This window comes from Pristis pectinata, chromosome 1 (assembly GCF_009764475.1).
Source record: "Pristis pectinata isolate sPriPec2 chromosome 1, sPriPec2.1.pri, whole genome shotgun sequence".
NCBI lineage: Eukaryota > Metazoa > Chordata > Chondrichthyes > Rhinopristiformes > Pristidae > Pristis > Pristis pectinata.
In genome coordinates, this window is record NC_067405.1 from 14,495,117 (window position 1) to 14,520,879 (window position 25,763).

The following is a 25,763-nucleotide window of genomic DNA, read 5'->3' on the forward strand; positions in this document are numbered from 1 at the left end:
ATAGACTTGAGGTTCTCCCTGTTAACCCAAACGGCTCTTCCCTACTTTGAATTGTTATGACCAGGTGTTCCCAGCAGTTGGTGGGACATCCACTTTCTCAAAGGACTGCTGAGGACATTCTTTAATCTTTCCCTCTGTCCTTCTTGTAATCTCTTTCTCTGACAGAACTCAGAATAGACTTTACACCACAGGTAAGACTGCAATTTGGCATGGATATTTCTGCAGGAAAACTCATAGGTTAGTCATGATACAAATGGTGTGAATAAATCACATTGACACTCAGATAATTAACCTAGATACATAGCTCTTGGTTCAGGCTCACTGGTGCAATCCTCAACTGAGTCTGAAGATTGTAAGTTTGAGCTGTATTCTGGAGACCTGAAGACATCATAGAAACATAGAAAGCCTACAGCACAATTCAGGCCCCTTGGCCCACTCTGTGCCGAACATGTCCCTACCTTAGAAATTACTAGGCTTACCCATAGCCCTCTATTTTCTAAGCTCCGTGTACCTATCCAACAGTCTCTTAAAAGACCCTATCATATCCGCCTCCACCACCGTTGCTGGCAGCCCATTCCAAGCACTCACCACTCTCTGAGTGAAAAACTTACCCCTGACATGCCCACTATACCTACTCCCCAGCATCATGCAGGCAGACAATCCAGTGCGGAACTGATGGAGGTATCATCCTACAGGCAAGACATTAAAGCAAAGCCCTGTCCACAGTCTTGGGTGTGCCATATAGAAGAGAATAATGAAGAAGAATAAGTTCAATCCTGACCTTGGGTGTTGTCCATGTAGAGTTTGTATGTTCTCCATGTGACCGTGTGGATTTCCTCCAGATGCTCCAGTTTTCTCCCACATCCCAAAGACTTCCCGTAGGTCGGTTAATTGACAACTGTAAATTGCCCCTAGTACGTAGGTCAGTCCATGTCCATCCTTCTTCCGGTCATCCAACATTCCTAGCCTGATTTTGTATGCCTCTGAAGCTTTGTATGTCTGTATGGACACTTCTGTAGTAGCTATAAAGTAATTACCATTCCCCAAGGCTAGAGACTTGGATTCCAGAAATAATCTGATCTCTGATGAGAGACCCCTTCAAATATGTGAAACCATACTTGTTTGCTAAGTCATTTTTGTTTAGAATTTTCTCTGGTTGCATGTTAAATCCCAATACCAGTTTTTTTTTTAATTTCTTGCACTTATATAGACCTAATTCATTTGAGGGGTTTGTGTATGGCACAATCCTCTCCCTACATGACCAGTGGGATACAATAATACCTTTACCCTTGTTTGTTCTGGTTTACCTGACACAGCCTGATCAATATACAATGTCCAGTTTTCTTTTAACCGTCTTTATATTTTAGAGAGATTACATGCCTGGAATTCCAGTGTTTCAGGTGTTTTGACTTGTTCCATCATGTACTCTCTTAAATGAATAACACAGCTTGCCCTCAGTCCATTTCTTATTGCAATTTGGAGAAGACACGTGATATTTGGTATTTGGATTGATTCTGAAGTAATCTGCTGAAAGAACTCTGCTGATCAAGCAGCATCAGTGGGAGGAAAGGAATGTCAACAATTCCTTTCCTCCCACTGATGCTTCTCGACCTGCTGAGTTCCTCCAGTAGATTGTTTGTTGCTTCAGATTCCAGTACCTGCAGTAACATGTCTCCATGGAGTCTAAGCGGCAGTTTCATTACCACCATTACTGACACCATATTTTTGGTGGCCTTCTCCTTCATTCAAGTTCAAGTTCATTTTCAAGTCCATGCTTATTGTCATGGGCATACATGCCCAGGGCATAAATGCCATGAAAATAAGCTTTCTGCAGCAGCAGCACAGTACTTTACGAACATGACAAACATATATTACGTCAACTTAAATCACACATAATTTATGCAACAGAATAAACAAAAATAAACATAACAACATTAGTGCAAATTGACGGAAATATAGTCTGAGGTGGAATTAGGGTTTTCCAGGTTGTTTCTTACACTTAGATAATGCAGAATGTTGCTTATTTAAATTAACAAAGTCTGTTGTTCAAAAAAGGTACAGCTGCTCTAAACGTGTCTACTACCACACAGACAAGTTGCTTCTCTCCAGAAGCAGACACTCGGGAATGTTCTGCCTTAATTATTGCAGTATATACACAGAGTAGAGCATTTTGTATAGCATCTTTGTGGAACATGTAACATTGGACTGGTGGTACCAGTTCAATGTTACATGTTCCACAAAGGTGTTATACAAAATGCACATTCTTTTTCTTTTCAATTACTTCCCAGATGGATGTTTTCCATGTTCCAAATCATACTTAAACTAACTTTGGTCTCTACAGGTGAATTCTGAAGCTTTGTTCACAGCCAGTCTTTCAGTTAATCCCCATATGGCAATTAGCTATAAGCACAGACATTGCAGACTGAGCCCATGATTGACAGTCTAAACCTCCCAAATTGACACCTCAGACTCCAGATATTGGAGCAATGGTGTTCCATGATAAATAGTTCTCAGACCTTCACAAAACTCATCTTTCTTTAAAGTATTGAAGAATTAACATGAACCCACTGACATTTCTCACAATCCCCAGGAAGCAAAATAAATTGTCTGGCAAAAAGCCTTCCGAAAACCTCAGAGATTTGTCTGACTTTCAGTTTCAATATTTCTGCTCTCACTGAAATTGAAGTAATCAACTGTTGCAATTACCTGTAGCAAAGTCAGTTTGGGTCCTTGACATCTTCAGAATGGTTATTTTCAGTCTTCCATCACGGAGGTGAATCTGCAATGCTCCAAGAGCTCCGCGAAATTCATTGTACAGCAGCAGTCCATCTGTGTTCCAGGTGCGGAACTGGAAACTAACAATCACTCCTTCCATTTGAGGTGCGCTGGGCAGCAACAAGTAACTCCTGGGACTCATGAATGTAACGGGGATAATGTGCGCCTCCGAACATGAAAAACTTACGTTGCCCTGAAAGAACAAGAAGAAAAATCATGCACATATAAATGTTCTATTTTTCCCATCAACTACTGATTAGTCACCTCGCAGCTGGATTCCTTGCAACCCACAATTGAAAGAAAAGGAATCATTTTTAATTATATTTTTAAATTATCACTCTTGCCGACAAATGTCACCAGTGCCTCACCTCTCCTTATTTCTCTGAAATACAGTATCTCCACTCTTCCAGTTAGGTCTCCTACTCACACAAGCATTTAATCTTTCCACCATTGGTTTCTGTGCTTTTTAATGTCCAAGGTCCTAAACTCTGGAATTCCCTCCTTAAACCTCTCTGTTTCTCACTTTCTCATTCCTCCTTTAAGATATTTGTTAAAAATGTACTTGTTTGACCAACCTTGACCTAACTGAGCAAAAAATGAGCTGCTGGAAGAACTTAGTGGGTCAGGCACTTCACATAATTGATCTGCTTTACTCATTTGAACGTACCCACCGTACCCAGGATCACTTTACCCAGTTTACATTATTGGTCTGCTCTGACATCTCTTATGTGACTCAGAATAATTTCTTTTGATTTGGTAATCTTCTTGTGAAATTGTATTGGTATTGGTTTATTATTGTCACTTGTACCGAGGTACAGTGAAAAACTTGTCTTGCATACTGATCGTACAGGTCAATTCCTGGCCATCAAAGGAAGTATTTAAATAGAGCCTTGTTGTTGTTAAGTAGATTGTTAGTGGTTATATTGTTCCACTGAGGAGGAATGTCTGAAGTAGCCCAGAAAAGACTGCCTAATACTCACTGCTCATTCCTGTCTGACTTCACTTTTCTTAGTGTACATTTTCTCAAATGTAAAGGGACAGTACACAATTAAGGGCAGGACCATTAACAGTGTTGACATACAGAGGGATATTAGGGTCCAAGTCCATAGCTCCCTGAAAGTGTCTGCACAGATTGATAAGGTGGTAAAGAAGGCATATGACATGCTTCCCTTTATTAGTTGAGACATTGAGTTCCAAAGTCAGGAAGTTATGTTGCACCTCTATAAATGTCTAGTTAGGCTGCATCTGGAATATTGCATTCATTTCTGGTCACCCCATTATAGGAAGGATGTGCACACTTTGGAGAGGGTGTAGAAGAGGTTTATAAAATAAGATATCTTTATTAGTCACATATACACCAAAACACACAGTGAAATGCATCTTCTGCGTAGAGTGTTCTGGGGGCAGCCCACAAGTGTCACCACACTTCCAGCGCCAACATAGCATGGGCAGAACTTCCTAACCTGTACGTCTTTGGGATGTGGGAGGAAACTGGGTCACGTGGAGGAAACCCACGCAGACATGGGAAGAACGTACAGCGGCTGGAATTGAACCAGGGTTTCTGACGCTGTAATAGCGTTACGCTAACTGCTACACTACCGTGCCTGTTTACCAGGATGCTGCCTGGATTAGAGGGCATGTGCTATGAGGAGGTGTTGGAGAAACTTAGGTTGTGGCTATCCCCCTCTCTAACATAGCATAGCACAGATAGGCACCACAGTGCTCATGGATGAAGTGGGCCGAAGTGCCCATTTTAGTGCGGTACAGACCTAGGACTCTTGCTTCAGACTTCAAAATGGAGGACACAAATAACTTCCCAGAAATGTTAGGGAACATGGGATTTAGTGATAGGGAGGAACTGAATGAAATTGATATTAGAAGGAAAATGGTGTTAGGGAAAATAACGGGATTGAACTGTAATAAATCCCATGGGTCCAATAATCTACATTACAGAGTACTTAAGGAAATGGCCCTAGAAATAGTGGATGCATTTGTGGTCATTTTCCAAAGTTCTATAGATCTTCAAACAGTTCCAATGGATTGGAGGGTGGTTAATGCAATCCAACTATTTAAAATAAAGAGGTAAGGAGAAAACAGAGAAGTCGAGACTGGTTAGCCTGACATCAGTAGTGGGGACAATGTGAGGGTCAAAGATGTAATTGCACTTAGAAAATGGACAGAAAATAATTAACATAGATTTATAAAAGAGAGATCATATTTGACAAATTACGGGATTTTTGTTTTGGAACTGACAGAACAGATGAGGGAGAACTAGTGCATCTGGTGTATTTGGACTTTCAGAAAGACAAGATCCGAAGCTGGGGAATTCAGGATAAGGACTGAAAGCAGGTTGGCAGCCAGGAAACAAAGAGTAGGAATAAACAGGTCTTATTTCCCAAGTAGGTAAATGGAACTAGCAGAATAAAGTTTCAGCATAGACCAGAAGGGCCTGTAGTGTTCTATGGTTATATGGTTCTAGGTTCTAGGAGGTAGTGACTAGTGAGGTATAACACGGATCAGTACTTGGACCCCAGTTAATCTCAGTAAAAATTATAAGGGACATAGATAGGGTGAATGCACACTGGCTTTTTCCTCGGGTTGGGGAATCAAAACCAGAGAGCAAAGGTTTAAGGTGAGAGCGGTGCGATTCAACTAGAACCTGAGGAGCAACTTTTTCCTCACAGAAAGTGATCAGTATATGAAATGAGCTGCCAGAAGAAGTGGTTGAGGCAGGTATATTAACATTTAAAAGATACTTGTACATGGATAGGAAAAGTTTTGAGGGATATGGGCCAAACACGGGCAAATAGGACTAGCTTAGATGGGAATCTTGATCAGCATGGACTAGCCAGGTCAGAGGGCCTGTTTCTGTGGTGTATGACTCTATATATTAATGATTTAGATGAGGGAATTAAATCTAATATATCCAAATTTGCAGATAACAGAGCTGTGCAGAGAGTGCAGAGATGCTGTAGTGTGATTTGAGCAGGTTGAATAAGTGAGCAACTGCATGGCAATGCTGTATAATGTCAGTAGATGTGAGGCTATATACGTCAGTGGCAAAAACTGGTAGGCAGATTATTACTTGAATAGGTGAGATATTAGGGAAATGGAAGGTGCAATGAAACTTGGATGTCCTTGTGTGCCAGTTGCTGAAGGTTAGCCAAGTTCAGCAGGCAATTACATTGGGCTTTATTTTGAGAGGATATGAGCACAGGAGCAGAGATACCTTGCTGCAATTTGGTGCTTGCTACAGGATCCTGACAAGACCACATCTTGAGCATTATAGGCAGTTGAAATCTCCTTATCTGAGGAAGGATGTTCTTGCTATGGAATGAGTGCAGTGAAGGTTCACCAGACTAATTCCTGGGAGGGCAGGAGGACTGATGTATGGAGAGAGATTCACTGGCACTTAGGAGAATGAGAAGGGATCTTGTAGAAACCTATAAAATCCAGGACTGGAGACAGGAGATGTGGGGGAGGTGCCTCCTATGGCAGGAGAGTTCAGGTTCAGTGATCACAGTTCAATGATTAGGGGCAAGCCAAATGATTAAATATATTCAAGAAGGAGTTACATATAGCTCTTAGGGCTAAAGGGATCAAGGGATACTGGGAGAAAGAAGGGACTGCACTAAATTTAGATGATCATATTGAATAACAGTGGGCCCATAGAGCCTAAAGGCCTTTTCCAGCTTCTAATGTCTATGTTTCTATGAATCCAAACTAATTCCACAGTCAGCACTACAGCATGTGTTAAATCAACATATGGGTACTCTTATCTGACAGTGCTGTGGTTAAATTACTGGACTAGCAAGCAGAGTTCTGGACCATTGATTAAGAGACATGAGTTTTAATCTCACCACAGCAGCTGGGGAATTTAAACTCTAGTAATTAAATAAATCTGGATTTTTTTTGAGAAACTAGTCTTAGTAATTATAAACACTAAAAAATTGGATTGTTATAAAATACATCTGGTTCATTAATGTCCTTCAGAGAAAGAACTCTGTCGTCCTTATCTGATCTGCTGACTCCAGACCCACCAATGTGGTTGACTCTTAACTTCCTCCTCAGTCGCTGTTCAAGATATCACCCAGTAATATTCACATTCCATTAATGAATTAAAGAAAAACTATTCTTTGGGAATTTGTTAATTAACATTGCCAAAAATGTGTGTGAATGAGAGGGGATCTTGTAGAAACCTACAAAATCCAGGACTGGAGACAGGAGATGAGGGGAAGGTGCTTCCTATGGCAGGGGAGCTCAGGTTCAGGAATCACAGGGTCCTCATTCACAAGGTCAGCAGTTGTAGCCCATGCTAATTGTCTTTCAGGTGGACTGCCTTCCCAACCCATTGGATTCCATCAAGTAGCGGCACATTCACAATCTACTCAAAGGCAATTTAGGATGGAGAGTAAATGTCAACCTTGCCAACACTCCATTCCACAAATGCAAAAAGAAAACAGCAATGATCCCAAGCAGTTAGTCACCACACATAGAAACATGGACTATTTTTTTCAGAGAAAACACATTTCCCTAATATGTAAACAACCCTGGACACCTATTGTAAATCAATACAGCTGTCAGACTCCAGGAAAGTTATTTGGGCTTCAATTACAAAGTAAATTATCAAACAGCACTGGGAGTAGATATATGTCAATAGAGCTTCCCTTGATCCCAATAAATGTAGAAAGAACCTTTGTAACTGCTGCCCACTCTGATATTTCTGTGCCCTTTTATGTGTCGTATCAAATAGATCTGTTAGATTAATGCTTGTTGGCATTATCAAAGGTATGTAGTACATTAGTGATTGAATAATCCAGAGGTAGAGACCACCGATCTATTGATACAAGTTCAAATTCTATCATGACAACTGAAGTAAATAAATTCAGTTCATTAACTAATCTGTCATAAACAGACTTAGTAATGATGACTGGAAAACTACTGGGTTGTCATGTAAACTCATCTGGTTCACTAAAGTTCTTCTAAGTAGGAAATTTGCTGAGTGGACCCAGTTTGTCTGCAAAGGATTCCAGAATGACAGCAGTGTTGTTGACTCTTAACTGTCCTTTGAACTAGGCTCAGGGATACATTCAAGTGTAGCAAACCACTATCGAGCTTACTGCTTGAGAGCCGAGAGATTTATGTGACAAATTTCAAGCCAATTACAATTTTTAACCAAAGCTTTCTTACAGGAATTCCACATACCTTGCATTTAACTTTAGTGAGACAACACAAGGTGTTATGCATTCAGCACATCAATACATTTTGTATTTGCATCTATACAATAATGCCTGCATGCTCACAGCATTCAGAGAACCAGTGTTTATGTAGACTACTGTTCACAGAGGAAGCTGCAAATAAATGATGATGTCAAATGGCTTGTATCCAATCTCACCCACTCGCATGACACTATCAATGGTTGGACAGGTCCCAGTGACTTTTCCATTCTAAGCACCTGAATCAGTTGAAGTAACAATTAATCATTTAGGAGCACAATGATATATCAAGGACCAACCAGCCTTTTTCCTTGATTTAGGAAGCAATTCCATCTTCTTTCTTTTGGACTATCAGTGTCAACAGGGGAGGAGTGTTTAAAGTTACCAAATAATAGGATTTATGGAAGATTAAAGGGACAAGCAGTGTAACTCAACATGCCTGCCTGAATTGAAATTAATGGGTAAATAATTTGTCGGAATTTTGGGAAAAAGTAAGGGGAATGAGACTGGCTGGATTGCTCTACAGAGACTGGGCATGGACTTGATGGGCTAAATGGCCTCCTTCAGCATTGTGGCAATTCCATGCTGCTATGGCAGCACATTGCACAGCTGGTAGAGTCACTCAGAGACCAGGGTTCAATCCTGACCTCGGGTGCTGTCTCTGTGGAGTTTCCACGTTCTTCCTGTGATCATGTGGATTTTCTCCCACATCCCAAAAATGTGCAGATTGGTAGGTTAATTGGCCATGGTAAATTTCATCTAGCGTGTAAGTGAATGGTAGAATCTAGGGGGAATTGATAAGAATGTGGGGAGAATAAAAAAATGGGATTAACATAAGGATTAGAATAAATGGGTGGTTGATGGTCAGCATGGAATCAGTGGGCCAAAGGGCCTGGTTCCACACTGTATTCACTGTGACTATGATTCACTTCAAATATCCACTCCTTCCAAAATCAGTGCATTATGGCCGTTGTGCCTTTTACCTGCAGCAGCTTGACTAACCTTCTTCGATTGCAGCATGGTATTGCAGCAATTGGTACTGATTTCTATTGCTCCAACATTGGGGAATGATCCTAATCTCAGGTGCTGTTTGTGTGGAGTTTGCACATTCTCTCTGAGACTGTGTGGGTTTCTGCTGGGTGCTCTGGTTTTCTCCCACATCCCATATATGTGCTGGTGGGTTAATCGGTTATAATAAATTATTCTTTTGTGTTGGTAAGTGGCAAAAAGAAATCAAAGAGGAGTTGATGAGGATGTGCGAGAGTATAAATTGCAAGGCTACAGGGAAATAAGAGGGAATGCGAGTGATGTGGAAAGTTGATATTGTCAAATGGCTTCTTATTCATCGAGTCATACAGCACAGAGACAGATCATTCAGTCCACCACACACATGACAAGTATTGAGTATCCATCTATACTAATCCATTTTCTAGCTGGGCCTGCAGCTTTCTATGCCTTGGCAATTCCAGTGTTTGTCAAGATATTTCTTGTGAGAGTCCTTGCCTTCACCCTCCTGTCAGGCAGTGCTTTTGAGATTTCAACCAACTCTGGGGAAATAAATGTTTTCCTTAGATTCCCATCAAGACCTTCACACCTTCTGTGCAGAAGAATGTAAGAATCTCCCAAACTAGAGCCTTCTACCTCCTATAAAAGCAATGGCAGTTGGGGTATGAGTTTTCCATCACTTTTAATCCTCTTTAACACAGAGCACTACAGCACAGTACAGGCCCTTCGGCCCACAATGTTGTGCCAACATTTTATCCTGCTCTAAGATCTATCTAACCCTTCCCTCCCACATAGCCCCCTATTTTTCTATCATTCATGTGTCTAAGAGTCTCTTAAATATCCCTGATGTATCTGCCCCCACAACCTCTGCCGGCAGTGCATTCCAAGCACCCACCACTCTCTGTGTAAAAAATTTACCCCTGACATCCCCCTTATACCTTCCTCCAATTACCTTAAAATTATGTCTCCTCGTGTTAGCTATTGTCGCCCTGGAAAAAAGTCTCTGACTGTCCACTCGATCCATACCTCTTACCATCTTGTACACCTCTATCAAGTCACCTCTCATCCTCCTTCTCTCCAAAGAGAAAAGCCCTAGCTCACTCAACCTATCCTCATAAGACATACTCTCCAGTCCAAGCAACATCCTGGTAAATCTCCTCTGCATCTTCTCTAAAGCTTCCACATCCTTTCTACAATGAGGCGACCAGAACTGAACACAATACTCCAAGTGTGGTCAGACCAGAATTCTACAGAGCTGCAACATCACCTCGTGGCTCTTGAACTCAATACCCTGACTAATGAAGGCCAACACTCCATACCCCTTCTTAACAACCCTATCGACCTGCGTGGCAACCTTAAGGGATCTATGGATGTGGACCCCAAGATCCCTTTGTTCCTCCACATTGCTAAGAGTCCTGCCATTAACTTTGTATTCTGCCTTCAAATTCAATCTCTCTTTAGGTCCCAGAATATCCCTATTTTAACAACTTTTCCTATTCTTTTGTAGTCACAGATCCAGATTCCTGGCTAATCACATATAGGCTGCAGCAGTTCCAGTAAGCAAGCAACCCTACCCTACTCAAGGAAAATCAAGGATGGGGAGTAAATATTTGTCTTGCTGTCAATTAATTTTACAAACAGAAAAGTAAAAGATATCTAAATTACTTCTGATCAGAGTTGATTAGTACAACTGGAGATCCTAAGTTAATTTTTCAAGATGTATATATATTTTCCTATATACAAATTTAAGAAATGAATTCAGAAATTTTAATCAGGAATTTAGCACTCCTTTTTATCACATTCATTTTGTTTCACAACAAAGATTTTTTTTGCAAGATCCAAGAATATTTCCATTTTAACCTTATAGATACAGGATTAAAACCTTGAAAGCACAGTTCAATTTGGACTTCATCTTTGAAGAAGCTGATAATATTGTCTTTTCATATTCTTTTAAAATACCCGTTAAATGAATCCCACAGATTAATTGTTCTGATAACTCTAAAGCGATATCTTTGGTACTTATTAATCATGTTGAACAACATCACGTCATAAGTGGAGTAGAAATTAAGATGATGTTAAATTAATGCTTTATCTAAAGCATTTTGATGTGCGGTGGTGCAGGGTTTCCATGGAATTGTGGAATGGGAGAGAATAAGGAGATGGATTTGTGCATTGACATTATGTCTCAAAAACATGGAATAGTTTTATAATGCTTTGGTCATTTCTTTACTGATCAGACAGCTGAGCAATACATTCCCATTTAGGTCCCATCACACAAAGATTAGACCTGGATGCAACTCCTCAACTCCACCATAACAATGTTCCTTTACCAACTTTGGTAAACAACCACCTCCCAAGGAAGTGCTGCTGGATGAATCACAATGAGTTCTGACACAGAGATTGGTGGAGTTGTTGGCAGTGTGGAGATTAGTCTGAGGATACAGGGTGATATTGATGTGTTGGTGAACTTGGCTGAGAAATGGCAGATGCAGTTTAATCCAGATAATGATGAGGTGATGTATTTTGGGAATACAAATGAGGCTAGGACATACAGCATGAATGGCAAGGTCCTTGGGACTAGAGGGACCTCAGGCTGCAAGTCCAAAGATCATTGAAGATGGCAATTCAGGTAGATATGGTTCAGATGGCATATTGGATGCTGGCCTTCATTAGTCAGGGCAGTAAATACAAGAGCAGGAAAGGTATTCTCCAACTTTATAAAATGTTAGTTTTTTATAATTACATAAAACATCTTATAAAACACGAGACTACAGCTGGAGTACTGCATGCAGTTTTGGTCACCACAAAATAGAAAGAATGTGCTAGTGCTGGAGAGGGTGCAGAGGAGATTCACCAGGATGTTGCCTGGGATGAAGCATTTTAGCTACAAGGAGAAACTGGTCTGATTTCTCTGGAGTGGAGAAGGTTAAGAGGGGAGAGATTGAGGAAAATACAATTATGAGAGATATGGATATGATAAGACTATAGAAATCTTTTCCACTTAGTGGTGAATAAAACCAGTGGATTTATATTTAGGGTAAGTGGCAAGGGATTGAGAGGGGATTTGAAGGGGACCTTTCTCAACCAGAGAGAGGCAAGTAGCTGGAATGTATTGTCAGAGGCAGAGTCGCAGACAACACTTAGGGGGTGTCTAGATGAGCACTTGAATTGCCTGGGCATTGAAAGCCATGTGCCAAGAGCTGGAAAATGGGTGCCCACAGGTCAGCATGGATGTGGTGGCCAAATGGCCTGTTTCCATGCTGTCTGATTCCAAGTCCCCAAGACAGACCATCCCATTCACACACATACAAAACAAGGCTAGGGCATCCTTGCAAGATGAGTGATGGGAACTTCCCCACCCACACCCAATTGGACCTGTGCCCGACCAGCCAAATCCAGCCTCAGAAGAGTTAGACCAGGCATATGATTTCAAAAGGTGGAAATTTCCAAGGCACATTTAGTTTTTACTTAGATCTCAGGCTCTGATCCCTCCCAAACATTCTTGTGGTGGGATAACAAACTAAACCATCTTTGTACCACCACTCCTACACCCACTCAAGAGTTCAGTAGAATTTCTAGACTTAGGTTCAGGGCTAAGGTGTTCAATCTGCTCTGCTTTGTGGTTAAGACTCACTTTGTAATTTAACGTCCATCTGCATGCAAGCTCCATTAGTTTTAGATAAGCTGCCAGATGGAATTTCTTGAGGTGCCATCTGTCTTAACCAGTGAAGGTCGGTTCCTTCCATTGACAGCCCTAAACTACTGCTCTGGCTGTCTCAGGGGAGCCCATCCATCCCTGTAAAGACTAATATCTTGAAGCATGAAAACTGTAAAGGGAGCAAATAAAATTGGATCCAAATAAAAAAGGATGGGCCGGTTATAGAATGTCAATAGAATTAATTTAAATTCCCTTGTTTTGAGTGCAGTAATGTCCTTATGATAAGAATGACAATGGCTTAACTCATAATGTGAACAGATATGGTTTTGATGAACCAATTCAAGCTTTGATGTTTAAGCAAATTAGAAACTGAAATATTTGGAAACCTTCCAATAATTCTGCATTTCACCAATTCAGGTGCCTTGTGCATCCTTTGTCCTTCCTCTACCCTCTCTCTTTCTACATCCTTACTCCTTATTTGCTTATAACAGAAGGAAAGGAGACCATTCAACCCCTCATCTCTCTGCTGGCTCTCAGAACAATCCCATTACTCACTTATTTCCCTGTAACCTATTCTTTAGAATACAGGAAAATAAGTTTGCTCATCATCACCCTCCCCCTCACCTTATTCTTCTGCCACCCACTTACAGTAGAAGTAATTTATGGTAGTCAATTGACATACCAGACCATAGAGTCCATGTTGTGGTACTCTATAACATGGAAACAGGTCCTTCAGCCCAACTCATCCATGCCGACAATATTGTACAGCAAGATGGTCCCATTTGCCCGTGTTTGGCCCATATCCCTCTAAACCCCTGCTATCCATGTACTTACCCAAATGTCTTTTAAATATTATCAGTCAGGGCCCCATCTTTGAGATATGGAAGGAAGCAAGGGTATCTGAAGGAAACCCATGAGGTCACAGGGAGACTCCACACAGACAGCACCCAAGGTCAGGATCAAACACGAGTTTCTGGAGCTGTGACATAGCCAGACTATCTGCAGTGCTACTGTATCCTTCCATAAGACGTTGAAAAAATTCTGGTGGGTGAAGTGAGGGTGAGAGAGAGGAATTGTCCTTGGTCACCAACGCTTAAGGTGTGTGAATATATATCAGCCATCAGTTTTATGTGCCACTGTACATTCCATTTCATTGGTATTGGTTTATTATTGTCACTTATACCGAAGTACAGTGAAAAACTTATCTTGTATACTGATCGCACAGATCAATTCATTACACAGTGCATTGAGGTAATATAAAGTGTCACAGCTACAGGAAAGTGCATTACAGGTAGACAATAAGGTGCAAGGTCAAACAAGGTAGATTGTGAGGTCAAGAGTCCATCTCATCGTATAAGGGAACAGTTCAATAGTCTTATCACCATGAGCCTGGTGGTATGAGGCCTCAGGCTCCTGTATCTTCTGCCTGATGGGAGAGGAGAGGAAGAATGACCTGGGTGGGTGGGGTCTTTGATTATGCTGGCTGCTTCACCAAGGCAGTGAGAGGTATAGACAGAGTCCATGGAGGGGAGGCTGGTTTCCATGATGCGCTGGGCTGTGTCCACAACTCCCTGCAGTTTCTTGCGGCCTTTTGCAGAGCAGTTGCCATACCAAGCCGTGATGCATCCAGATAGGATGCTTTCTATGGTGCATCGATAAATTGATTGAGTCAATGAGTGACTGTCCAGAACTGACAGGTACAGCAGCCAATACTCCAATTTGTGTTTAGTTCCATTGACCTCATTTCTGCCCCTACCTCACCTGACAACTGGGAACATTGCATCCAATTCTGGTCACCACAGTTTAGGATGGATGTGAAGATCCGAGAGAGAGTGCAGCAAAGATTTAATCGATTGGTTCCAGAAGTGAGGGAATTACAAGTTTAGATTGGAGAACCTGCTGTTGTTCACCTTAGAGAAATGAAGATTGAAAGTAGCTTCGATAGGAGTGTATAAGATCATGACAGAGAGAAGCTATTTGTGAATTTTTCAAGGACCTGGTGGGACAGGTTTAAGTTTTTGAGCAACAGATACATGGAAGATGTGAGGAAAAATGCTCAACACAAGGACTAGTTAGGATCTGGAATTCACTGGCTATAAAAGTTGTGGGAGCAGAATTAGTCAGGGCTCTCAAAATGGAATTGGTTAGACACTTGAGAGAATAATTTGCACATGATAAAAGTGGGAGAATGGACTGATGGGATTTACTGGGAGTTGGCATAGATTTAATGGGATAAATGGATTCCTTCTCCAGTCAATTCTATGATTCAAAGTATTAGGTTGCCAGTTCTGGTGTTTTCTTCTACAGGCCAACAAGGCATTTTGTTTGATATTGCTGCTGGTTAACATTGCAACATATGCCCAACATTAATGCAATTGTCAGAAAATATGATCCAATTAACAAATCTATTCTTAAATTTCTATAATGCTAGATTTTGCAAGCAATTTAATACATTTCCCAAGCAACAAGCCAATTAGAGGTTTCAGGAAACAGAGATATATATTTTTGTTGAAACAGATCCTGAAATCATGTTTGAACTACTCTACACTTCAATAAGCTGGAAATAAAAGCAAGAACATAACAGCTAATTAGACCAATGTCTCCATTTTATGTTTCTTAAGTGCTTGGATGTTATTGTAACATAATCTTTTTGGCGCCTGTTGAAAGAATTTACAGAACTGAGCATGAGTAGCGCCCAACAAAGAAAACTGCTTTTCAATAATGCAGTAAATGCTATTGAATTTGCTCCTGTAAGAGGAATTTGTTATACTTAACGATATTACCAAATGATTAGTGGCAACAGAGACTAACAGTTGTTTCCCAGTATGGAAGGAGAGTGTTAATTAATTTAAATGGAGGTAAATCAGGTGAGTTTCCTCTTGGTCTGTGCAATGCCATAATTACTGCTTAATTCCTGCTCCATAACATTGATCTACTCCTCCCTAGTCTCAATTTATCCACTGCTGAAATATTCAATGTATTTGTCACCACAAGACTCAACTATTTCCATACTCCCATCTCTTCCACCCCCCATATGTGTGAGCTTTTCCAAAAGTCATGCATTATTTCCTAACCTGTTTCAGCTTCCATTCACCACTGTATTTCCACACCTACACTGGTTCCCAGTACATCAATGTCTCAGAATCATTGAATTATTATAGTAATGAAAGAGACCATTTAGGCCATCAAGTCTATACTAGCTCCAAGTAGACCGATCAGTCCCATTCCCCAACTCTTCCTCCACTGTACATTCTTTTAAGTGTCTATCCAATTCTGAGCCAGCCACAAATTTATACACTTCTGCAAAACCTCCTTGAATCGTTGTCTTTATACACCACTAGCCAATCTCCGACACCATTATCCTTTCTGAAATCTTTAACTTTGCTGTTCTCTCCCACCATTCAAGTTCAAGTTTGTCACAGGCATACATACACGGGGTATCACTGCCATGAAAATTAGCTTTTTACTGCAGCAGCACAGTAAGTTAGAAACATGACAAACATAAGTTAACATAAGGTTAAATTAACATAAATCATACATAACACACATATGTACAAAAATAATAAAATAAGCATAATGATATGAATGCAAGCTGAGAGAGATAGAAAAAGAAATATAGTCAGAGGAAGTGTTAGTTTTCCATAGCCATTTAAATCCTTTCAGATTTCTGCAACTGCTAGAGTATTAAAACTATAATCAAAGTCACAAATACTATCCAAAATTATAGCAACAGTGCAGAACTGTCTCTATCCTTTTTGATCCTCCTGAAGCCTTTGGCAGAGTTGACCACATTGTCCTTTTCCAACATCTCTTCATGGTTGTTTATCAGGCTTGCAGTGTACTCACATGGATCTGTTCTTATGACCTAGTTGCAGTGAGAGAATAACTAGCATTCTCTATTCTTCCTACTCCTACAATAAATCCTTTGGCACTTTTAGAACCTTTCCTGCTACTTCACATCCACGTAGACCCCCTTGGCAATATCTTAACACTTGATACCTTAGACCATGTGGGCAATTGAATTTTGTGGTGGAATCTTGAACAGAATGGTCAATGAATTGCCACACACCACTTCATTGATGAGCCTTTTCTGGAACCATTCAACTCTGGGCCAATGCAACCATTTACTTCCACTACCTTCCATTATTTATTTTCCTTTATTAATATTGTCATCTCTTATTTTTTTCTCTTTTAGAGTTATGTTTCTCCTGATATGATGCTTTTGCTGAGCTATCTGCAAATTTGCTTCTCTTGCTTTAACCTTCCATTATTCGCCATCTGACTCCAGAACACAGAACATTATACCGTATAGTTAGATTCCATGATAATACCTTCTAGCAAATTTCTGCCTGCGTTTTGTTTCATATCTTTCAGACTATTTTATTTGAGACCTGAATCTATAGATGCCGGAAGAGATTTTCGTAATCCCATAGACAGATTCTTTTTAATCCTAGAGTTTTGAAAATCTTACCATAATGTGTATCTGAGGTTTGCGTCTCTTGGCCAGATCAATAATATTCACTCCATTGTAGTAGAGATTTTCAATGCAGCCATGAAAATTCTTCCTCTGGTAAGTCACTGATTTTCCTGGAACTGGAATCCCTCCAAAACTGAGCTTTGAAAGAAAGGGAGGGTAAAGAAATAGAAAATGATTATTATGCCATCACTTCATAAAATAAAATGCCAAAAGCCAAACAAAATAATTAGAGTATGAACAATTCCAAACCATTCATATTACCATTTCTTCCTGATCACTAAAGCATCAATTTTCAATTGCAAGGCAGTAGCTGAGAGAATAAGAATAAAGAGGATATTTCCTTCCAAATGCTAGGAAATAATTAATTCAGTTATTATTTCTGATATTATCAGAAGGAGTATTTTTTGTTAGTCTGATAACACACTGGGAATCGTTACTCACAATCTTATACCCAGCTATGACACTTAGCCTATGAAATGGCATTCTTAAAGGATAATTAATCTCTTCCCACCCAAATGTGAGCATTAAAATACTGTAAACTCTAAACTTTCATTTCAGCCTGTCTGCTGGTTTTAATGCTACAATAGTCCAAGAACTATTTCTTCATTATAATTACCATTCCTGGATCGTATACTGTGCAACTATCTTTTAAGAGTAGAATTCAGGTTACTTGTGATTCTCCTAACAACCATTACTATGTAGCACTCAGTATTTAGATAGGGAATGACTACTTAAATGTGGAACTAGAAGACATTTTTCATCTATTGGCTTATACTTAAATGACATGGCTCATGTCTGAATCAACTTTGCATTCTTCGTTTATCCAGTCCTTCATCAATTCAGTGCAGACTCAGTCAAGGGAGAAGATTCCCAGGCCAAAAATTCCCTCCTCCCAGGCTTGTGCTCTGCAGAACTGGTTAAGTGTGTCAACATTCCACACTTAACAAGGATCACCAAGCCTTGGCCAAGTGCTTCAAATGGCCCTTCCGAAGGTTCAGGTTTGAATCCTGAACTGGACACACAAAGCTACCAGCTCATTATTTAACCCCATATTTATAATAGTGCTTCAATACAACATTTTAAGGCCTTTCAGGTAAATTGGACAGATCTTCTGATGAACAGTGACCCAGTCGAGCTCTTTGGTCGTACCCAGGAGCATGTTGTTTCTGCCAGAACATTCTTCAGTGTAATGTCATAGAGGAAGGCTGGTCTCCATCTGATCAGCGAGGTTTGTATAGCACTGGGTCTTTCTGACTGCAAGAGACCAGCTCCATCCTTGAATGGCCTTCACAGACAGTACTCAGTTTCCCTGACCTAGGAGTTACTTTGCTGAGCCTCAGAACCAAGTCTTCACCCTGAGCTGTTGCTGGGTGCCCTCTGGGAAGTCCCTTGTCAATTTCACTGGCCAGTTTCCAAGCCAAATCCTTTCACCCAGTTGGCCAGCTCACCCAGATGTCTCACCACATCTGTCCTGAGGACACGGCATCTTCCTGGCTTTTACCTGGGGTCCAGAACTGATGTGAAGCACCAGACTGTGCAGATCCTGTGGGTTGAAGCTGCCTTCTCCAACTTTAGTCTTTAGTTCCTCTTGCTTGGGCTCGACTTTCATCTGTTTCCAACCACTGCTTGGATGGAAAACAGGCTGTTTCTCCCAGGGCACCCTCTCCTTGGACTGGCCTGGCTTGGGAAAGGTTGATAGCAATGGCTCAGTTTTTTCCTGCTTCTGGCCCACTATTCAGCAGTCCAGATTTCCTTTTCATGTAATATTTATTCAGGATTAACAAAATTACAAGAAATTCAATATTTTGCTGTTTTGAAACTTTGAGTTGAGGCAAAGAGAAAATTGATCATGTCTGCTTTGTGTATGAACTGATTATCAGGGAAGAGTCATGTTGCACAACTGAACCACACTATTGTGAACAATTAAGGAAAGATGTGCTGGAGAGGGTTCAGAGGAAGTTCACAAGAATGATTACGAGAATAAAAGGCTTAACATGAGTATTTTATGGTTCTGGGCCTGTACTTGCTGGAGTTCAGAAGGATTGGGGGTGAGGGGGGGGTGAAGGGTGGAGGGGGGAGTCTCATTGAAACCTACCAAATACTGAAATGCCCAGATGGAGTGGATGTGGAGAGAATGTTTCCATCAGTAGAAGAGTCTAGGATCGGAGGGCACAACCTCAGAATAAAGGGACATCCCTTTAAAACTGTGATGAGGAGGAATTCCTTCAGCCAAAGGGTGGTGAATCTGTAGAATTCATTGCCACGGAGGACTGTGGAGGCCAAGTCATTAAATCATGGGCGTATTTAAGGTTCTTGATCGGTTAATAGGTTAAGGGTTACTGGGAGAAGGTGGGAGAAAAAAAAATCAACCATGATTGAATGGCAGAGTAGACTCGATGGGCTGAATGGCCAAATCCTGCTCCAATATCTTATGGTTACACTTGGAGTATTGTGACTAATTCTGGGTAACAGACATCTGGAAAGGATAAATTGGTTTCAGAGGGAACATAAACGTATGTCCAGACTGCAAGTAAATGGTAATACATTCCCTGAAGTGTAAAAGATTGAAGCATGCTTTGATTGAAGTTTTCAATATACTAGGAGGAATTGACGTTTGGCAAAAAAAAATATTGTCACTGGTTGAGGAGTAAAGGAGGAATAAATATTGTCTAAAATTTAAGTGTGGGCGGCACGGTAGTGTAGCGGTTAGCAAGACGCTATTACAGCGCCAGCGATCGGGGTTCGATTTCCGTCGCTGTCTGTAAGGAGTTTGTACGTTCTCCTGTGTCTGTGTGGGTTTCCTCCGGGTGCTCCGGTTTCCTCCCACATTCCAAAGACATACGGGTAGGTTAATTTGGGTTTAAAATGGGTGGCGCGGACACGTTGGACCTGAAAGGCCTGTTACCACACTGTAAATAAATTTTTTTTAAAAATTAAAAGTTCAAACCAGGCCTCAGGACCAATTACTATGGTCTAAAAAAAGTTAGTTCCAGAGGATGTTTGTGTGAGTGAGGGCTGGGGAAGAGAAGAGAGAACGATGAGTGTTGGGGATAAAAAGAAGCATTTTCTGTTCTTATTCCAGCATCTGCAGTTTTTTCCCCCAGATTACTTCTGAGTTCAACTGTTACTTTTCTTACAGGAATGTCCATTTGCTTTGTCCTCCTGAACCCTCTCCACTTCTGTTCTTCTTAAAACATATGGGTTTTCTCACTTTTCCCAGTTCTGATGAAAGGTCATCAACATGAAATGTTAACCATCTCTACAGATGTTGATTCACCTACTGGATTTTTCAGATTTTCAGAATCTGCAACAACCAACAAAATGATGGAAGAACTCAGCTGGTCAGGCAGCACCTGCAGAGGGAAATGGACAGTCCAGATGAAGGGTCTTGACCCAAAAATTGGACCTGATGAGTTCCTTCAGCATCTTGGTTGTTGCTCCAGATTCCAGCATCTGCAGGTTTGTGTCTCCTTTCAGCATCTGCAGTTTTCTTTTGTATTTTGAACACTCAATGTTCCCACTGGAGACATCATAGATCTGTGGAAAATTCATATTATTGCAAAATAGTTGCATATCCACATTTGGACTTTTATCCTGTTTGGTCCAACCTTCAGAGCATGTTCATAAACTGCTTTCAGAAGTGTATCTCTTTCAGTTGCCTCACCAACGTTTGTGAAGCTGACGGGTAGCAAGGTAAAAACCGTGCTTTCACTGCCTACATCAGAAACTTCAAATTCATGGCCATTCAACATCTTCCCAATTGATTTTGAGTTATACAAGAAATGTGAACACTAATAGAAAAAGTACCTATTCAATCTCTTGTTCCTGTTCCATCATTCAATAAGATTATTTTTTAATTTCCAAGTTCCTTTCTTTATAATGCTAGCCACCTGGTGCAGTTGGCTACCACGACTGGTAATGTTAACTATTGGCTTTTATAATACAGTACACATTCGATCTGGCCAAGTACTTCAGTCAGAAATTAACTGTGCCACTTGTCAAAGGCTGATGGTTCAACTTATCCTTGTAGGTATCCCGATCTGTGATGGAAGAATTTGCTACTGTGTTGATATGTGCTTGTGGTTGACCACTGCTCTTTAATTTGACCTCAACAACACTTGATTCTCATAAATTTCACTTATGGCATGGAAGTCACGTCTACTCTGATTCCACTTCAAGCTTGCAGATTTGCTGTTCATATATTCCTGTTGGGAAAATTTCCTCTCTGTGAAGGTCATCTTGGGTGAGCTGGCTGTTGTGGACTTGGATCAACACACCATCACCATATGTCCTTTCTTGTGACATGATTGGCATTCTGCTACATTAAAGGAACAGGTATGAGGTGCATGGCTACAAATGCATTGATAACAAGGATTTGTTTGGGACCTGAGCTCTTGCTGCCTGCTGACTATAAACAATCATGCTTCTGTCTGGTCCCTAATGAAGTTCACTGGCAATTTTCAACATAACTTCTATTAATTTTTTAAGTGTACAAACTCGGTTAAGAGTAATCCAGCAAAGTTAACAATTCAGATTCAATCTACTCCTCACTCAATCCATAAACATACCTGTTCTGCTGTGCATGTGTTAAGAATTCACCAAAGGTGAAAGGCCTTGATAAGTCTAATATATTTGCTCACTGTTTCAACTGCTCTTGGATTCCTCATGCCATACTTGCAATTTTAACTGGCTATAGTTTGGAATAATCCTACATTTTCTGCAAAATCTCTATACTGTAAATGCAACAACCTTAGCTACCTGTGGGGCTGCTTGAAGAGTAAGCACGTCATGTCTTTCAGAGCCAATTAAAATAGCCTTATTATATAGACACATAGTACCATTTGGGTACATGAGGAGAAACCTTCAAGTCTGGGACTCAGAACAAAGGGAAGCCATAAATACAAGTGAGACTAATCACCTTGTATCTTGTTGGGTTACATACTGTGCAAGCTGTGAGTGCTTGTACACTGCCTTTGAAATTAAGAGTTTGGATAAAGCTAAGAATACAGTGGTATGACTCTGCATAACACAATGAAGGTTCGGTTTACTCCATACTTAGATTACGCCAAGCAGATTGTGCTGATGCAGAAACAGCAGTCACTTGACACAGTGTGGTACAAATGGTCTGCATTTGAACAGAAGTAAATCTACAAAAATAAGGTCATTTGACTCAACAAATTCATGTAAGTGTTCATGATCCACAGATCTTTCCTGCCCTCTTTCTTTGGATAAAATGTCAACATAACGTTCTATTCCTTTCTCCCTCATGTGATTTTCACCTTCCCCGGAAAGCATTTATGTTTTTCCACTGAATCACTTGTGGTAGCAGTTCCACACTCTAACCACCTCAAGGGTAAAGCTAACGTCCTAACCTGCCCATTGCCTATCTTATAACCATTGTCCCTAGTTCTAGTCTTGGCTGCAATGCGGAACTGATCTTTAACTATTTTTTTTTCAATGCTGATTTGTCTTATTCTTTACAAGTCTCACCTCGTAATCAATATCCAGATAGTCAAACTCTCCTTTGGTTCGGAAGTGCTGAGTGTGCTTATCCACAGTGAAGTTCACCTGCTTGTTGTACCGTTCGATTGTAATGGAGTGCCAGTGCTGGTCATCCAACAAGCTGCCCAGTGTGACCGAGGTGTGACCATTGATGGAATGTAGCTTTGTCTCTCCTGAAATATACAACGTTCACTTTGCAATTACACTGCCTCAATGAAACAACCAACCAACTGTTCCTTTGAAAGGAATTTTTGAAGCCAGTGCCTCAGAAATTGAAACCCGGCTGAGCAATTTAATAAAAAATTGTAGACTGAAACTGTGAAATCAATATAGAAAACTCATCTAAAAAATTCAAATAGTAGGTTACCCACTTGAAACATTGAAGTTGACAATGAAAACAGAGCCCATTCATTAAATCAACAAGTCTTGTAGCACAATGAGATACCAACCAGATCATTCTGATTGTACAGTCCTTTGAAAGAGCATTTCACTTAGTCCTATTGACCTGTTCTTTACCCAAAGACTTGCTACTGATGTCTTTCCATGTTTATATTGAATTCTCTTTTGCATTTATTATTGAAAATGCTTCTGCCACCCTTTGAGGCATAGCATTCCATTTCATGATCACCACTGAATAAAAAAATTCTACTTTTACCTCCACTGCCTTTTTGTTTATCTTAACTCTGTCCTCTGGCTACAAAAGATATTCCCAGTGCAGATTATCTCCTCATTTACATCATCAAAATCTCTCAGAAATCATTAAATCCTCCTCGAATCTTTCTGCTCTGAAAATAACCTTTTCTTTGCTCAATCCACAATTCTGAAGTCCCTGCTACCAATTTGGTAAATGGCTTTGACACCTTTTGCAAAGGTTGTGGTACCTCGAACAAGGCACAACACTCTTCATGAAGGTCTACTCATTTTGTTAATATATCACCCTTGTTTGTGTGCACTACTCTTCAATAAACAAAGCCAACCATCCCTTTTCCTCTTTTATATTAGAAAAGGCAGTTTTATCAACCTATACAATGCATTGTAAAACTTAGTACAGGCAATTCCAAGTCTCCATATTCCAATAGCCACTTTACAATTTTACCATTTAGTCAAAATTGCCTCTCCTCACTCTTCCTCTCAAATGAGTCACTTCATAATTCATACAAGCCTCCACTTATTTTAATCTGAACCTATTTTTCTCCAAGATTTATCTGATTACAAACACAGTTGATTTGGATCAATTAATCCAATGAACCATTGCTCCACTCAACCCATTCCCACCAAACTGTCAAATACCCACTATTCCTCCCAGCCCCATAGTTCTAACTGTTTGCCTTCCATTGACCTTTGATAGCTCCTTCTCCAAACAATTCCATCCTTGTTCCTTCAGATCCTGAAAAAAACCAATCCATCACCTACCTAAGATTGTTAAACATTTTGTCATTTACCATGTCTACTTTTCTCTTAATCCACATTCCTAAATTTTTACTTTTTCCACAAAAAAGGTGTATGACTGCAGTCTGCACTGGAGGATGCACTGCATTTACTCACCGAGGATACGCAGACAGCAATCCCCCAATCCACAAACTCCACCACCTGGAAGGAGCATTGGGACCTGCAAGGAGCTTTTCCAAGTGGCACACCATCCTGACTTTGAAATAAATCACTGTTCCCTCATCATCACTATATTTAAATCTCCAAACTCTCCCTGAGAGCTCTGTAGGACTACCTTCCACAGAAGAACTGAAATGCTTTAAGAAGGTACTACTCAATGGTAAATTAGAGTGGGCAATGAATGACGACCTTGACAGCGTTGCAATCTCTTAAATTAATAAATAGAAAAAAATAGATTTAATGTCTCTGATTATGCTTTACTAACAACACTAAATTTACCAAATACATTATTAAGTCAATCCTCATTAAGTATATGGTCAGTGCATTCCCCTCAATATCTGGATCATATGGCATTCTTAATCGTACTATCTTTTCTTGATGTCAAGCTTACTGACATGACCTTTGTTTGGTTCCACTTTTATCCATCTAATCTAGAGAAATTAACAGGGGTTGTCCTTTCCAACCTTATGGTGTTCAAGTTGCTCTGAAGGATCCACCCTCATCCTCCTCTGCTGCCTTACCTACATGTTGGCAAGGCAGAATTATCTGGAATGGCACAATGGATTATAGTTAACTACTGATGTCACTTTGGGTATTTCAGTACTTACCCAAATTGATGTGCAATAAGAGTTTGCCTTTCTTCAGCTCCAGAGTGATGTAATCTCCCCGTTGCCCCTCTCCATGCAACATAACTCCATCGCTTTGCATCGTCTTGAACTTCAAAGAGACAATGTCTTTGATTGTGCTCATGCTCTTCTGGTTAAATCTGTAAAGCAGGGTGCTTCTGCCATCAAAGTCGGCAACATCAGATTCTGCAGATGGGGAAAGGAAAAAGAATCAATGTGAACTTTGTGTCTCATAACAAAGGTGAATCACGAGGGTTGAATTCCTAATACAAGTAGTCACCGTGGACTTCAGCTGAAGATACGTGGAAACCCAAGAGAAGTCCTTTAAGATCAGTGAGGGTCTTCAACTTAGTGAAAGAATCCTCAACTGAACTCATCTCACTCATCAAGAATTGTGAACTTAACTTGAATCACAAAATATTCACATTTTATTGAAATAGGATCTGAATTGCTAATCTAGGACAATATGCATGTTATTGTGAGAGTCACCTCAATTATCCACCTGACACCTCAGGAGGTCATTGAGTGGATTGACTGACTGCATATCCAAATGCAAGGCTTTTCACATCAAACAAAAGACAATCCTAGAAAGTCATCCCTGGTCAGTAGAGCTAAACACACAGTATAGTAATGACAGTAATTTGCATTCTGCCCCAATGTCAGTGACTTACATGGAATCAAATTTTGCTGGTAAAGTAAAATGCTTTGTTATTACAACACAGGAATTTACCACTATCAACTAGGGATGAATATCTCATAACCTAGGCACATAATCCAAGACAACAATTCAGTGCAATATGACCCAAACACCTGCTCTACTTTTCAGTAGGATCTTTTACCTCAGCAACACTTTTCTGTACTAATTCCATGTCCATTCCAACCCTTAGTTTGCAAAA

General features: G+C 40.4%; 1 protein-coding gene across 1 annotated transcript in view; it reads right to left on the minus strand.

Moving 5' to 3' along the window:
* Positions 1-25,763, minus strand: part of LOC127575517 (contactin-associated protein-like 5) — a 611,376-nt gene that overhangs the window by 425,969 nt on the left and 159,644 nt on the right. Inside the window, exons 5-8 of the mRNA XM_052025454.1 lie at positions 24,850-25,053; positions 22,622-22,806; positions 17,126-17,269; positions 2,707-2,968 (exon numbers count right to left, since the gene is read on the minus strand). Coding sequence (XP_051881414.1) covers positions 2,707-2,968; positions 17,126-17,269; positions 22,622-22,806; positions 24,850-25,053 — 795 coding nt within the window. The remainder of the gene's footprint in view (positions 1-2,706; positions 2,969-17,125; positions 17,270-22,621; positions 22,807-24,849; positions 25,054-25,763) is intronic.